General features: G+C 37.2%; 1 protein-coding gene across 1 annotated transcript in view; it reads right to left on the reverse strand.

Annotated features, from left to right (window-relative positions):
• Positions 1–5,082, reverse strand: part of LOC104491896 (voltage-dependent L-type calcium channel subunit beta-2) — a gene marked incomplete at both ends in the record, with an annotated part of 14,595 nt that extends 9,513 nt beyond the window's left edge. Inside the window, 2 exons of the mRNA XM_010134380.1 lie at positions 415–551; positions 4,960–5,082. Of these exons, the coding sequence (XP_010132682.1) occupies positions 415–551; positions 4,960–5,082 (260 nt within the window). The remainder of the gene's footprint in view (positions 1–414; positions 552–4,959) is intronic.
• Between the last annotated feature and the right edge of the window lie 12,381 nt (positions 5,083–17,463).

Consider the following 17,463-nt stretch of genomic DNA (forward strand, 5'->3'; position numbering starts at 1 on the left):
AATAGCTAACTAACAAGCACTGGGGTTATCTTACAAATAAATTCATCTTAACATTTTCTGTAATTCCTAAAATCAGCTTTAGAAATGTTTAGAAATTGCAAGATCATGAAAACAAGTAACAAATGCTAAAGAATTTAGGGAGATTAATTTTTAAATCAAAATTTGTACTTGCATATAGTAAATGTACTAACTGAAATGTATATTTGAAAATATTTTTGCAAATAAAATGGAATTATAGCCATTGTAGACTACCTATCTAAATATCTACTTTCTCAAATGGCAATGACATTGATCACATAAATAAATAAATATTAGCCACCAACTACAATAATTGAACAGAAATATAGCATACACAGCATTAACTTCCAAGTTGTGTCACAGCCAATGACACTACTTTCAATGATTTATTATTACCTGGAGTAGAATTTTCCTTGTTTTGCCTTTTGTTCATGCTGCAGCCTCATGTTTTCTAGTTTGACTGGGCTTGGTATGAATCCTATTTCACAGCCTTCTTTTACCAATCGTCCTATCCACCAGTCATTATTAAATTTCTACAGACAAAAAAAGGAAAAAAGTAATGTACTAAAAAAATACTGTATTTGGGATAATTTTGTTATTATTTTTAATTTCAGCTAAGACTTTAAATGTTAATACTTCCCTGTACTATGTTAATAGTAATGAAGAATTGTGGTAATATTCAGAAATGCATTAAAATAAAAACACCTTGCAAATTATTAAAATGGTACAGTGTTTAAGCAGGAACCTTCCTTCACAGACTTCACGATTCTCCCTGGCTGTTATTTCCTCCCATTTCACCATCTTTATTTTTTTTCTGCTTCACAGTCTTTCCCCCTCATACATGAGAGCTGCTTTTGTTCTTCTTTTCTGCTTCTCCTTGGTGGACTCAAGAGACTCCTTCTGATCCGTTCCAACCCACTGCAACAATTTTTACAGCTCTGAAATAATCTTTATTTCTTATTCCGTAACATTCAGTTCTCTATATAAAATAAAAAAATACTACTTCTGCTCTGCTTCTCTGAACTCTTTAAAATGTTCTGAAATATAACTACATTTCGCTGCTTATATAGGCTCTACTGCATGCAGCTCGTGTGATCTGCATCTTAAACATACTGTGACGGATCCACAAGGAATGGATATCTTTGGATAACTAAAAAACTGACAATTATACAAATGCACAAGACAGTTCAATTAACTGAATTTCAGCTATACAGAATACAAGATTAACACCTACTCTAACAATATTTATTCATAAACACACAAGGAATTTTACTTGTTTTTGCAGAGGTCTGTAGAGCAGGACTATTTGTTTTTTTCTTTATTATTTATTCACTCACCACTTTTTAATGAGAATAAGTCACTACTATGTATGGCCCCACATGCACTACTGTAGGAGTTCCACGATAACTACCATCAAATATGAGTTTTGGATAATTTGGGTTATTTACAAAACCATAAGAGAACATTTGAATGGGAAAAGAAGTTGTATTCTTGAATCTAGAACTACGAATGTAGATATTATAGTTTAATTATTTAATGAGTAGTTTTAACAAGTGTACACCTAGGAGTAAAACATGTAAAATATGTGGGCTCCCATAAAATAAATTAATTTTATTGAGAATACAACTTTGGTGGATCAATGATACACAATCAAAAAGTCAAATCTTTCATTTTGGCTACTACAGAAATGTTGTGATGCTTGAAGCAAACTAAGATATTTAGCTAAAAAAAATAAATATTAAACACATCTTTAAACTTATAAAATATAAAGGGATCTATAACATTCATCCTATGAATGCCAATTATGAGTAAGAATATCAACATTTATTAGGAAGCTAATCTGGAACAGCAGTTTCTCAAAGCTGTATTAGACTCAATTATTATTAAAATCATAATCTCTCATTGCAAAATACTAACTAAAGACATTCATGTGTGTTTGAATGTGTAAGTGGCGGAAGACTATAGCAATTCAGCCAATGGAGGTTACCATTATATGGATCTCCTCTATGGTATACATGAAGTCTGCAGAAACAGTGACATTAACTTGGTAAAAATGAAGAAACGGATGATTAAAAAACACCATTGCATTAAAATCTGAACAGCCACTACTTTTTTATGCTGTCCTACAGTACAATAGACTACTATGCAACAACACAACAATTATTTTATTGTAATTTATAGAAATGCGAAATCCATAAGAATTCTTCTTCATACAAAAATAAAAGCATGGGGAATTCACTCCTGCAAAGTCTCAAAGCTAAATAATGTGTCAGTATATGAAAAAGAGGTTAAGACATTTTCATAAGTAAATTACACAACACATAATACTTTCTGATTTCAAAAAGCAATAGTGGAAATCTAGGCAGCAAGGTGTCCAGTGAGGTGCTGGGCTGGAGTGAGTGCTTCTCTGTAATTCAGCTGTTCTTGCCATGCCAAGGGAAGCACAAGTGCGAATTAAATAGAAAGCAGAATTACGGCCATGCATTAAATCATCCAAAGATTCAGGTATGACTATGATGCAGCACATATTTCTTCACGCAGGAAGGAATCCTTCACCTTTCTATGTCCTGAATTTTAATGAATGTAACCTGATAATGAAAAAAAATTTCCCTCATATGCAATCACTGCAGTACTTTTCACCACTGCCCATGTATGTTTTGAAATGAGATTCTTCTTGTTTGGGCACTCTCAGAAGCACAAACTGGAGAACACTCCTCACAGACAAGAGGACATCATTGATCCAATACAGCATTACTATGCAGGCAAAAGTTATCAGAAATTAACTTAGATTTATTTCTAGCAACCAGTTATGTATAAAATATTTGAGTATAAAATGCAGTGTTACTTTTATATGGCTTTTTACTTTTCATGTCCATAAATAATTAAAGTTTGGACATTTCAGTTCTTCCAGCATTAACTATAGGAAGCAACAAAATTCCTGAAGGAGCAATATCTGGTGGGATACAGAGCCCTGGAGAGAGAGCGGGCATGGCCACAGAGGATGCAGCGGGAGGATGTAGCTGTGCAGGGAAGGGCTGTGGCTCAGGACACCCTCCTGAAGAGGTCTGACCTGCTCAAACACAACAGCCACTGCCCAAATCCAAGGACCAGAGAGTCCAAGTCCGGTTCCTTGAGGATCCCTTCCCAACTTTCCATCCCAGTGGTGCACCTGGCCCAGGCACAGGATTCTTTCCATAACCCATCACTGGCCTAGTACCACTAGACAGTCAACTTTCCTGAACTGCTAAAAGAGAAAACCGGGTATTTTAAAAGCAATCGGTGCAGAGTGCCTGTTCTATTACACCTGAACCTGTAAGAACATTTTAATCTGTTTTTCCATTCCTCAGTGCTACATGCAGCCACAGAAGATGTAACAACCCAGCTGAGCTAAGCTTCCTTTCAAGGTATTTATGGAGATTCAGAAAAGTTCAGTAAACTTTTTCTTCCTCATTTTCCCTTACATCTTAGTCTAAGTTGTGCTGTAACAAAAAAGAAGCATAAATTATAACAGAAAATACGTTAACACTGTGTTTCTGGTTGATATGGAAACAGGGGAAAAGACTTGATACGAAGTCTGGAGATTACCAGCTCGTCCAAAATGCAGATGGAATAGATGACTATACAAAATCATTTATCTAACCAAACTGAGCTGTACTTTCCAGTGCTTCCAGACTCTCTGGAGAATGCTGATGGTTTTCTTTAGTCAGAACTCTGTGCCTGCACATCTCTACTTTAGTGACAAGGCAGAACAGAATAATTCTTTTCTGCACTATCATTAGACAGAAAACGTATTTCATTCACCGTATAGAGTTGGAATCCAAATTATCTATTCTCTGTGTGTTAATATAGATGGAAATGATGGATCATTAATCAGCAGTATGAAAACACTAAAAGCTCGTTTCCTGTGTTTCCATAGTCTCTGTTCGTTCACCTGTATTTCTACCTGTGTATTAGAAATGGTTTTTTTGCCTCTGCGAAACGCCTGCACTAGCAGAATCATTGTGCATCGTCGATGATAACAACTGAGGGATTTTTTGATAATCTAAAATGGGGCAAAGATACAATCTCAAATGCATGGCTAAGTTGCTCTTATCCTTAAGCTAACTTTCTAGTCCTTCTGCTACAAATTTCCATTTCCAGATGGACCATTTTGTTACAAAACACAACAGAATATGACCAGAAGCTGGAAAATCTCGTAAAATGAAAGAATCATTCAGAAAGGAGCAGCGGGCTGCTAAGAAGGGCCTGTATGGGAGTTACCAAGTTATTTGCTTTGGATTGTCTTGCAGGGAGCAGAGAAAGAAAACAACTTCAGGTGTTTGAAAATATAAAATCTGAACGTTTTCAAAACCAAGCTGTTTGAAACTGTAAAAATTGAATATTGTCAAAGCCAAACTACAGGAAAAGAAAACCACTGCCGCAAACGTTAGGCGCCTTTTATGGCTGCTGCTATGTGCATCTTGAAAGATCACATCAGTTCTGTGGAATGTAACTGTTAAAACATTGTCTGTGACAAGGACATAACTTCAGTGAAAAGGAGACTTAAGGATTTGGGGATTAATTGAGATTCAGTCACACAAGAATTAACCTTTGGCTGCTGAATCACAGTGAACCCTCAGAGTGCTACAATGATAAAGGACACAAACATTATATCACTGAATATGCTGACATAGATTTTTAAAGCTCTAAGTGAGTTTTACTAGAGGAGAAAAGCACTTGCATTCCAAACTTAATTAATTTGATTGTAAGGAATTTGTGCCATTCCTTTCATAAGAACAGTATTTTGAAGAATGTTCAGTTCCTCATACACAGTTACCTTATTTATGTAACATTTGTATAGTGCTTTGACAACGTGAAGGTGTTATATTATTGTTAAGGAACAGTAGCAGTATTACTCAAACAGATCCTTAAAGAGAGACCCACTCCTCTAGTTTTACTTACTTCTTTAACATGAAGAAAATCTTTAGCCTCAAATGAGATGGCCATTCCTGGGACTGGAACATCGTCATCATGAGCTGCACTGTACCCAACATTTGTCCGAACTGCAAATGCAACAGGTTTTGTCTGCAAAACAAAAGATAAACAGCATGAATTTTCTGTTGCAGACAGGTACATATGTACAAACATATACACAGAGGACGATTTCTCTAAGTCACCTTTTTAAAATAATAAAAAAATACAAAGACCTTTAAAAGCATGCATGTGAAACATCCCGAAGCATCACGTTTACTTACCTCAGTTATTTAATACCAACACATTTGATAGATTACAAGATTTTTTTTTCTAGCTACTAGTGCCCTGTATTCATTTGGGATAAGTCAAATCAGTAATGCAAAATCATAAACCATTTGGCAAACCATATACTATGCTCAGCTTGCAGTTCTGCTGCTCTGCTTGCTCAGAGCTACAAAGGAGCACGTGTGAGCCTCCAAGTAGTCTTCAGGGAATCACAAAGTAGGAAGAGCAGTGCCAGCAGCTGCCAGTGACCCCTAAGCAAGACATCTCAGTGCAGAGCCATTCTAGGAGTGAAGTAATGTACCCTCAGATCATTACCAAATACCAGTCACAGGGAGATTTGCTGGTTCCTATAATTCATAACACAACTTATACTGGTAAGCTGATGTCAGTGACTTACAGGATTTTTCACAAGTTTTATTTTCAAGCAGCAGTTGCAGGAAGAGCCACCCTCTAGTCTCCTACACAACTTCTTCTTCTAAGCCCCACTGGTGCTGAACACCTTTCTGCACAGATACAGTTAAGCAGGTACTAAAAGCTGCCATCCAGCTCAGCCCAGCCTATAGCCAGAAAGGGCTTCCTTCTCAGAGGTACAGCCAGAACACGGCAGAACAACCTTCCTGCACCCTGAGCTAATACCACAGAGGATAACACACAGTGTCCCTGGGAGCCACCTTGTCCTACCCCAGGCTAAACTTTTAGGCCACCCTGAAATCCTCCACACTGCTCTAATGACCTCATCTGAATTTCCTATGGAAAAATATTTTTAAAGATGTGAACTAAGTCTCAGACGTGCTTGTGAATGATTGAGGAAGGAGTGACATAAGTTTTCATCTTAAAATACACCAAAACTACCACCAGACAACAATTTTAGCTTTATTAGTATCCATCAACACTGGCTTGGTTAAAAATACGGTATTTTGCTGAGAAGGCAAGAAAAAAAAATCTCTTTTCTTATGTAAAGAATTGCTTCCATTTATTCTCAAAAAAAAGGATATGAAAATCCATCTCCTACTTCATGACAGCAAGCCTGAATGCCTGAAACCAAAAATTGTGGTATATTTTTCTGATTACCAAAAAAACCTGCCTGCTCTATCCAAGATTACTCTTACAACTTGCATAATGCTGGAGGACAGAAATCTGACCCATTAAAATATATGATAAAATAATGAGGGAGAGATATAAATAATTGTAAAGACAATACCATGCCACTCAGCCTGGAAAGGATAGTTGGAAATAAAGGGAAAGAAGGTTTCTTGTTGTCTAATTTAGGTCTAACTTGCCATAAAAGCCACTGGGTTCCAATAACACAGATTTTAAAACACCTTAAACAGGCCTGCATTTAAATGAACTACCACAGTCAAACATTTTATAGCTAAGCACACATTCTAGGAAGGCTTTTTCATTTAGGAGAAATAACAAGCTCTTTCGTTAGAGTGGGTTCAAAAGAGTCTCTGCATCCAGAAATGAAACTGGCAGTTTCAACATGAATAAATTTTGGAAGGGGATTGCAGAATGGGCTTCATCTTTGATATCTGGATCTAAATACATAATTGTCCAAAGAGATTATTAGGAAATTATTGGAAAAGGACTTTATCCTGTCTGTTCTTCCTTCTGGAATTAGTGGAAAAGTCTTAAGAATCTTAAGAAAGGTTGGGTAGAAGGGCTTTAAAGACCAAAAGTGGTACCATTTAAACAGAAATTTATTTAAACTAGAAAGCCTGTGGCAGACTAAAAAATTAACTAAAACGGATTGTATTTACAGGTTGAAATAACACATCCCAAGAGTTCAATCTCTTTCTTGGTGTTTAGCCACAGTTAGAATACAGCAAATGGTCATTTTCTTCTTCTATTCAGGACACCTGTTCTAGGAAAAAAGAAAACCAAAAAACCTAACACAAATTAGAGTGCTATGTGAAATGCAGTAATAAAATGAATACATTTTTAAAGGCTCTGTTTTCTTTCAACAAGAAAAATCCTATTGCTGTTGGAGCATGCTGGATATGTTACTCAATACATATAGGTTATATAAACAACTTGATTATATTTGCACTATGCAACAGAAAAAGGTTCAGATCAGAAATAATTTTTCAAAAAACACACACACACAACTGATAAGTGGATCAAATTCATCCATTAACAGGAAAAATATGAGAAAAATATGTATAATGAGATAATTGGTTTAGATGAGTTTACTAGACATTCTTACTAGCTACCATCCTGTTAGAAAATGACAGCCACAATTTATTTTTATATATATATATAAAACACAATCAAAAAGCAATAGCTGTCTTAACTCATTGTGTTGAGCACCTTTCTTATGCCCTGACCTCCTCCAGCATACTGCAAAAGGAGTTTAGGCAACTGATTTTTGGACTCCAGAACACAAATTTCTGGGCTCCAGTATGAGAGAAAGATACGTAAACACTAGGCACATATGTCCTTTAAAAAGCTCTTAATAAGTCCACCTTGTCATTACATAGATGAACTGCTAGAAGGGCATGATTATACATTCATGATTACATTTCTGAAAATAGGCATTTATGAAAATGATAATCCAAAATATAAAATTTGATGATTCTTCCACTTCAGTTTAGAAACCTTTCAGTGTTGATGCAACATGGCTATGTCCACTTCCCAGTAGCTCAAATTTATATTTTATTTAACTCCAGTATAATTCTATCAGTTGTTACTAGCACTCAGTTACCCTACGTAAAAGATAGCTAACTATTACAGAACTAGGCACACTACACAGAAAAAAAGTAGTCACACAGGAACTCAGTTCAATGATATCATATATGTTCCTTTAAAATAAGAAATAACATAAAATACTGTGGTTTAGTATTCATACAAAAGACCACAACTTTCTTGAATTAAAAAATTGCAGACTACCAGATTTGACGCTTTCAATGCTATGACTCATTTCAGGATTAAAACTACAGATAAGAGTAAGCATTAAATTCTCAAATCTCCTGAGCAATTATTCATCATTTAGTAGCACAGCATGAAAAAAATCATTCATTGTTATTAAGAATGATCTTTTTGTAAAGCATAGTAAACTGCCATTGTAGAAACATATCTTGGAAAAAAAAATGGAAATATTAAGACACAATCTTTGCCAAACAGTGATAGTGGGGATAATACGCTTGCTTATGCATTCTCATATTTGCTATATCCTCTGCTGAATATAAAAAATACTCAGCAGAGCATTGTGACTTACTCCTAATGGTATCAGTGAACGAAAGACTTTTGGGGTGACTATAGACTTCAAAATCTCTGCTGCATTGCAATAAACAGACATCTTCAGCATGTTAATGTCCTTGACATACTTCCTAGAAGGGATCTAAAATTTCCTATTAGAGGGCAACACCTGACTACGCAAGAAGAAAAGAAAGGAAACATAACATCTTGAAACGTAAGTAGCAGGTAAAAAAATCCTCTGTCATTTTCTGCTGTCAAAAAATTAATATAAAACTCTGAGTAGAAAAGCAAAGCAGGACATTGAGCTACAGATATTCACAGAAACAGTATGTCCCATTTTACATATTTGTCATACTGGTAGAAAGGGATTGATTAATTGATAAAAGTTACATGATAGCCTTTTCAGATGAACAAGTAACTGAAAATTTCAGAGAACTGTCAAATTAAATAGCTTTTCTTTTCTTGAACTACATTGTCTTGAACTAAACTGAATCCAGTTGTTACGTAATTAGGGCCTTATGTAAAAAAAAAACACTTTTTTTTTAACATATGCATATGTATATTTTAAAATATATCTAGCATTTGCTCACATATTCTACAGTTCTAAAGTTAGACTGTGTCGAAACAGTTAAGCACTTTCTGTTCGTTCTCTAAGTCTCCATGAAAATGTGATGGCGGTTTAGCGCCCAGTTAATCCACAGGCTGGATCTATCCAAGGACAGATACTCCCAGATGTTAAACAGTTTAACACTTCATCTCTCCCAAGAGAAATAATGTAGCCTGAAGAAGTTAACTTATCTTCAGAATGAACATTCCCACTTGGTTTTCCTTTTTTTCACCTGTAGAAATACAACATTCTGCAGACCGAATAGTCCCACAAGGAGAACAATAACCAGACAGCGAACATTACCACAATCTGTACCACTAGGGCAGCAGGGAAGACACTGAAATAGGGTTTTCCATGAGCTGATTTCAGCTTTTGAATTAAACTCAGAATCCAAATCAATCAAACTTTACTCACCAACTGTTAAACCAACTTTGGTTGTACACTTTAGGTAATGGACATAAATTAAAGCGGGACTCGGAAGACTACTTAATTTTCTCTTTTACCGTCTGGATCTCACTTCTTCCTTTTGGTTCACAAGCTATATTCACTTTATACAAGTTATATCTTTGTGCCAACCCTCATTATTAAGTCAATACTATCTACAATACTATTTATATTACCTCAATCTTGGTTTATGACTAACTTCTACTGAATGCACACGTGAGCATTTGTACATTGTATCTGCCTCAGACAATTTGTCAGTTTAAAGGAGTTTGCACCTTCTTGGCTGAATTTGTATTCAAGAAATATTTCACACAGTAATAGAACAAAATAATAAAATCAGTTTCCTAGTCATGTACTTAAAACTTGACAGGACCCTTTTCTCCCCCTGTAACTCATTTCATATTTTTTGCTGTGCCATTAATCCAGTGGATGCAGCCCCTGGGGATCCCAGTCAAATTTTCTGACACAGAATTTGCTCACAGAACAGGTCATCTCCCTCATGGCCACTGATTTTGGGAATGTTGCTTGATAATTGATCCACATCCATTACCAGAATGTAGAAAACAGATTAGAGCATTCTCTAAACCATTTTCATTTACACCTGTTATCCTATATAAGCAATGACTAGGGCTTCAGAAACACAAGCAAGGCTTAAGGCTGCCTCTACTTTCTTCAGTAGTAGGTGATGAGGCTCTAGGGTCTCTGATCCACCTAATTTCCCAGCCTATTATATCATTCCCACAGTAGAGGCACAGTGCACTTACACCAGTTTAAATGAAAACAGAATGCTGATCAGAACGCGTCCTTTGTGAAGACAATGCCAGCTAAGTCAAGAACTTACTCAGAAAATTACTTCAGTTATCATTTTGACAAAGTGCATGTCAAAACTGGCACCTGTGTTAAAGTCTGAGAAATCTGTCTCAAAGCGAGTCTCCTCCTTCACTATTTCTACATAATGCTATGCATCCTTCACCAGACCCACTTTTCACAGATGTTTGTAACCTTAGCCTGAAAGCAAGGAATTATTTTTCTCCTTTTCTCCAGGGTAATGAATATAATGGGTCTCTTTAGAAACACTACCAGCTTTGCACTCATGAAAATTTAAAACACCACACAATTTCTTGCAGCTGAGGAAAGATGATACTACTACTGACCTTTTCATTAGTAGTTTGCTTAGGGAGTAAACATGTCAGATGATGACCTACATTTGGCACTATTTCCACAGAGCAGCCTGTATATAGTGTGTGGGCCACAACCAATATTAATACCCCACAAAAAGGCAAAGAGCAATAGCAATGTGATGGTCTGACAACTGCCATTTTAAATTATGTCACTTTATTCTACCCCACTGTTGTCTGAAAGTCAAATATATAAAGCAAAAGCAGCTCAAAACCTAGATGTTTTACAGAATTACATGATTTTCATGATTAAGTTTACACTGTTATGAAATATATACTGTCACAAAAGCAGCTCAAGAATGCAAAAATAATAAAAGAGCTTTTCTATTTTAAATACTTTATTTCATACAGTAATTCATACATCTGTTACACATAAAATAAAAATCAGACCAACAAACAATTAACAGGAAATTTACATCCTAAATGCTGATTATTGCTGGAACCTTGGTACTGAGAAATAATTGTCCAATCTCTAACAATAGCATTTGCTCAGCAATCTCATTGTTAAGGAAGCAGCATCAATTCACATATGTCCCAATATAAATCTAGAGTATATCTACTGTCACTAAAAGTAGCAATCAATAATATGATGTGCCAGCAGAGATTAGTACGTTTTTCATTGGTGTGGGTGTATCCATCAAAGTCTGGTAGCAAGACAGAACCACACAGTAACTGAGGTTGGAAGGGGCCTCCGGTGTCACTCAGTCCAATCCAGTCTGGTCTCATGAGGCTGCCTGGGACTGAGTCCTGGCAAGTCTTGAGCACCTCCGAAGACAAGACACCACAACTTCTCTGCGCATCCAGCTTCAGTATTTGACCACTCTCATGGTAAAAAAAGCCATACAGGAACTATAGTTCACTCATATCTATAAGTGAGGGACATAAAAATCTACAATGGACAAAAAATATGGGATTTTACACTCATCATCATCATGGCTTAGCTTTGTGAACAAAGATTTGGGAAGGGTTTTCCTCACACTTACTGCAACTTGCAAACGTGAGTGCACCCTTCGGGCCTGCGTGGTGGATTTTTTAGGTGAGGCGCAGCATGCGCGGAACTGGCTCCACTCTTTACACCTGAGGTTCATCTGCCAGGGCCTGGTGAGCTTGGACGGTGACAGCGAAGTCCTCGGGTCGTAGGTTTGGTTAGAGTGTCCTTCTCTGAGATGATGGATGCCTTACAAGGCTAAACAAGCTCCATCTGCCCGGGTTTGGAGTCAGAGTTGTCCTTCTCCTAGGATGGCTGCCCGAAGGCTAGTGAGCCCATCCTGCCCGTGGACACACTTTGTCTGACCCTTCAGTTGAGACCTGTCTGGCTTGGGAGACCCCACCGGAGGCACATGCCACCAGCAGCACAGCTCTCAACCTCACAAGGGCACGCAAGCTCCTTCCCCACGGCAAGGGGGTGCCTGTGAAAGGGATTTTACACTACAGTACAAGGAAAACCAAGCGCTATTACAAGTGGAAATAACCAAATTCCAGGTTTTTTTAACTACTAGGTAGGGGCGTTTGTGTGTGTGTATAGCATATGCTATGATGTCAAGTTAGTTAAGACAGCAATTGTATTACTTTGCTGGAGCAGATATCACTGTCCTCATACCATCTAATGCCTGATGTTCAAGTCCTGGATTAGTGCCTCCCTGTGCAAGGTGCTGTACTCAGCACTTCCAACAGAGTGAAGGAGATGAAAAAGTACAGTGGGAGAGCAAAACACACTAAAATTTTAGTTAATAAGTAGCAGCCTGAGTACAATAACGGTAGAATGAGATTCAAACTCTTCTGAATTAAGCCTTTTGATAGCCTGTATCTCTTCTGAAGGATTTGGGAGAGAAGTGGTCAGCCAGACCATGTAGTTCTGGAGCCAGACTTCATTACTGACTAAGGCACTGAGCAATGATTTGATCTGAGCACATTCTACTATCTACTTCCAAAATTAAGGCAATATGAACTATGTGCACCCATTAGCAGCGCTTGCACTAAGACTTTACAAAAGGTTGGCTCACCAAATTCTCGCCTAGGAAACATCACAACCGCCTCTCCAGCAGCTAACACTAACCCCTGCTATAGTGGCCAGCAAGGAGACGTGTCCATTAAACCACCACAATCAGCCTTTCTTTTGGGCTCTCTAGCAGGCTGTGTTGCTGTGCAGAAACTCAGTTACTACAGCTTGAGTGTGATTCTCCTTAGGATCAAGGCCTATTAGTGAAATTTGCTGCGGAAATCCCTGAATCCTTCATGTTTCTTGGTATCCTTGCTACAGCAGCGCCTGCTCTCGATGCTAAAGAAGGAAAATTTAACAGATCCAGCTGGTACTAGAGAGTCTGCCATATGCATTTTTTCTCAACAATAGGTAGGCCTAAGAGAAATCTTTTTGGTCCTCTCATACTCTCCAGAGATACTGTTGTTACTATTTTAGCTTATCTTCACACACAAATTGAACGTCATGCTTCCTACTTCCTTTTACGAAATCGTATTTGAACAGAGAGTCACCGATGTCGGTTTACATTCAGCTCAGGAGGCAGCAAAGACTGAAATAGCTTTAGTGACGCACAGAGAGCTTTCTCATATGAGTGGGGTCTTTTTTTTTTTTTTTTTTTTTAGAAGAGGATAATGCCAAAACTCAGAGGTGGCTGTGTGTTGCCTGCATGCAAGCATGCCAGCAAGGTGGCTCTTTGGTACCACCCTCCTGGGGAGTTAACAGAACAGCTGGAAACACACACAGCTGAGGAAGTCTGTTTGTGCTTACTAAAAATATGCTTATTCTGCAGCAAAAGCCAGCAGATGAAAACTGTCATTTGCAATAAAAATACTGTGCTAGGGTTTCAAGTTATTTTTTTCAATGTCACAATTACGCTTATAAGACATTTTAAGCTTATGAGACAGCATTTTAGTAGCTCTTAGCATTTTGGCTAAATTGAGGTTCACATAGAGAAAAGATTTGCAGTAACATTTTCAGACTATTCTCTGGGAAAAACATAAATCTGTGACACAGCAAGCTGAAGTAAACACTAAATAAATCAACAAGGCAATGGTTGGTTAAAAATGTAGATACTATTATAAAAAGCTCTTAAAAAAAAAGGCTGTATCATTGAAAAAGTCTCTTAATTCAGTATTATGCATGCAAATATTATTGCTGGATCCAATACTTAAATAATCTTCCACTTAATTTTTTTCAATTGGTTCAGAAAGTCTCTAGGACTGCTAGAGCCAAAGGTTAATGTTAAAATGTTTCACTTTTACATAATATGTTAAGCATGTATTTTCTAAGAAACTATGCTGAAAAATTCTTCCTTTATTAGAAACACACAATCTGTAACTAGACTGCTATATTTACAGGAGTTATATGATTATATGTCCCAAGGATGATATTTTAGAGTTTGCAAAGTCAAATGTTTTATTAGCTCTTAACTAATAAGCTGAACAAAAACTGAGAAGTTATGTCAGCACATGGTAAATACTACAGCTGCCCCTTTCACATGATTACATTTTATGGCCATAGCTTATGTTATCCTACTCTCAACTGAGTACCTGTTTTTTCTGTAGGTCTTGCACTATCCAAGATACTTCAGATGTATAAATTCAAATGGAATAATCTCTACTGCAGCCTAGATATAGATTACAGGAATTATAACATATAGCACATACATTTAAAGCTGTGCTAAATAAAGATTTATTAAAGTTGAAAGTTAAACATCCCAGACTTTGGAAAAGTGAAAACGGAGGTACCTTTAACTTAGGGGAATGGTGCTGGCATCTTTAACTTAGCCCTCACTACGCACATATTACAGTACAATCATTAACCTCCTAATCACATATTTTCCTCAGCTCCAGTACTATAGCTTACTGGCATGCAGGAAGGAACTCCCCTTGTGATAGATATCAAATGCATGAAACACAAGGAACTCTCTATAGTATCCTATACTCCTCCGATGGATTAATTTTTGCCATCAGAGTGAGGCTCACCCAGTTCAACAGAGAAAGGCAGGTAGCCTCTAAGGGATGATTTATCTCTTCTAAAGTGGCATTAATCACTTTTTGCCTCGCTCCATCTCCCAAGCAGGAAACTAAAGCACCAATCCCTAGTTATCCAGCCATACCAAATCCTACCCGCTGCTCAGTGTTATGGATGGAAGGTTTCTTAAATCTGTTGCTCAACATTCATGGGAACTTTTGATCTCAGTCTGTGTCTTAGCTGCCCAGCTACAACACTTCAAGGACAAGTGCTCACACAGCATTCAGAGAGTGTCTGCACAAAACCAAGAAATCATTAGAAAATTAATACTTCTCTCTTGTTTATGTTACAACATGGGGCCACTACAAGAAAGAGAACAAGGAAGGAGAAACCTAATAATCAACAACTACTTGTTAAATATAATCAGACTATACAGAAAAGACTGTAGCATTATGTATCTGCACAGGAAAGTTAAGCTAGCGTACATGACTTTACATCTTTCATTTTTTAGCTTTGGAGCACCTCATTGTATACTGAGCATGGAGGGTATTTTTATTTAATTTTGTGTGCATATGTGCAATTTTCTATATTTCTATATAAAACAAGATCCCTTAAGTAATACATTCCTAGTATCACGCTGACATTTTCATACACAACCAGTACAACTGAAGTCTTTATATCCACTGCCAAAACCTCCCTGCAACTTCAATCACAGAATTAACAGACTGCAAATAGTTTAATATTCTGTAAGAGGAATAGCACTAGTGTTGAGGCACACTTTGGTTGGGCTCTTCTCAAATATTTGCTGAAAGCAGACCAACTATTAGAAACTAAAGCTATTTAAAGAAGAGCTAATCAGACATATCTGAATTTTTTCCTCTTTTTCTTTTAAATAAAGTTTACCTGAGACTGATAAGCAATACATAAAACATTAGGCCAAATATCTTAATTATGGCAGAGTGACAAAAAAAGAGGAATAAATTCTATGTCACTAACAATCTATTATAAGTCTCCTGTATCTATTGTAAGCCTCCTTTTGACCTTTGAGCAAAAACACCCATCTTAGGTCCTCAGCCTGGTCATCACTGTGGCCATGCACATGTGTGAGACCAGAGATTGCTTATGGCTTTTCCTTCTCTTTGCATGGAAGAGCGCCTGAGAGGTTTAGCACCAGCAGAGCTGCTGCTGCATACGAAGAGTCACAGCCTTACCCATATGTTCCGGAGATCCCTTTTTGCCACAAAAATCCTCCAGAGATTTAGAATTAAGTTAGAGAAGTGTTAGGCCTTCTCTTACATAAGCCAGGAACCATGCAGAATCATGCAGGAGAAGAAAACTTAAGAGTGGCCAAAAGTCAGGCTTTGGGCCATCCTTCATCTGAGCTGTGCCAAGAGCAGCCCATAACCAGGGCTAAAGACTGATGATGGTTCTCATCCTGTTCCTGTCTAAACCCACTCTCACAATAGCCTGCTAGAAATGGAATTCTCTTTAATATTTCCTAATATTCTTATTTACTTTTCTATAAGACACCTCATTTGGATTCCTTGCTTGAAGCAAGATAAAACAGATTTCCTGGTGGGTGTATGAGATGCAGGAGTGAAGTGCTGTGATGATGATACCCTTACAGAATATATTACACAGCTGGTGCACAGCTAGTCATCTAACCAGCAGATGAAACACTAGCTGGCAGTAAACCTTACTCCTATTATAGCCGTAGAACTGCTAAGGTTTAATTCCGGGTTGGATGCAGCAAGAGTTACTACAAAAGCATGAAGTGATACAGAACTGTAACAATTTTCTCTTTGTAAGAAAAAGAGACACAACATCAAAATGCAAAGCAAGACTATGAATTCTATTTTGGGTTTCTAGACATTTTTAATTTACTCTACTTTCTTTGGCTCAGAGGACTTAACTTTCTGTGAGTATGCAGGGATGCAGTTCCTTAGGCTGAACCAAAGCAGGGGGAGCTGCCACGGTCAGTCTTACCAGCGAATCAACCTGAGCAAGACAATACTCTTGTATGATACACCTGCTTTTCTACACACAGAGGTTTTATTTAGAGACAACACATACAGGACCTCACATGTCTTCACCTTGTGTGGCAACAAATTTTCTGGGAAGCAGCTACTACTGGCATAAGAAAAATCTGTTCTCCCCTCAAACACCCAAACTGTCTTGTCCTTCATTTTGTAGGGCTTAGTTTATATTGGAGAAACCTAAAATTAAGATTCCTTCTCTCCACCATATACTGTAGGGGAGAGAACATGCAGAGGAAGACAAGGATGCTCATCAGGGGACCCCATCACTTCTCTCTCCAGCTGGTCAATGGGACTCTCTCCTTACCCTTTTTCCTCTCTTTCTCTCCCATTTTTTTTTCCTTATTTTTCCCCCCAAAGTACCTTTTGCTATAAAAAGTTGATGTATGTCGTCAACTACAGATCTGGTGATACAGTTTTGTGTATGTAAGTGTACATCCTTTGTGCATCAATGCCATTTACATGCAATACAAATAATTAGTGGACAGGAAATACAGTTTGCTAATAAGCTACTAAAACTCCATATTCAAGCTCCTACAAGAACAATTTTTAAATTATGTTTCTTTCCTCTAGTATCAAAATTATGCAAAAAAAGAAAAAAAAACCAAACCAAAACCCTGGCTATACACCAAGGAGATGTGGAATCCTTTGAGTTCAGCCAGAAGGTTGTAAATGGCCATTATGGCATAACTCACGTGCACAAAATAATACTGGGGATACAGGGAAACAGATGGTTGATTTCTGCTATTTTTAACATATTTATCTATTTAAATATTTATTTTACATTTAATT

Source organism: Buceros rhinoceros, unplaced genomic scaffold, assembly GCF_000710305.1.
Source record: "Buceros rhinoceros silvestris isolate BGI_N320 unplaced genomic scaffold, ASM71030v1 scaffold35554, whole genome shotgun sequence".
Classification (NCBI taxonomy): domain Eukaryota; kingdom Metazoa; phylum Chordata; class Aves; order Bucerotiformes; family Bucerotidae; genus Buceros; species Buceros rhinoceros.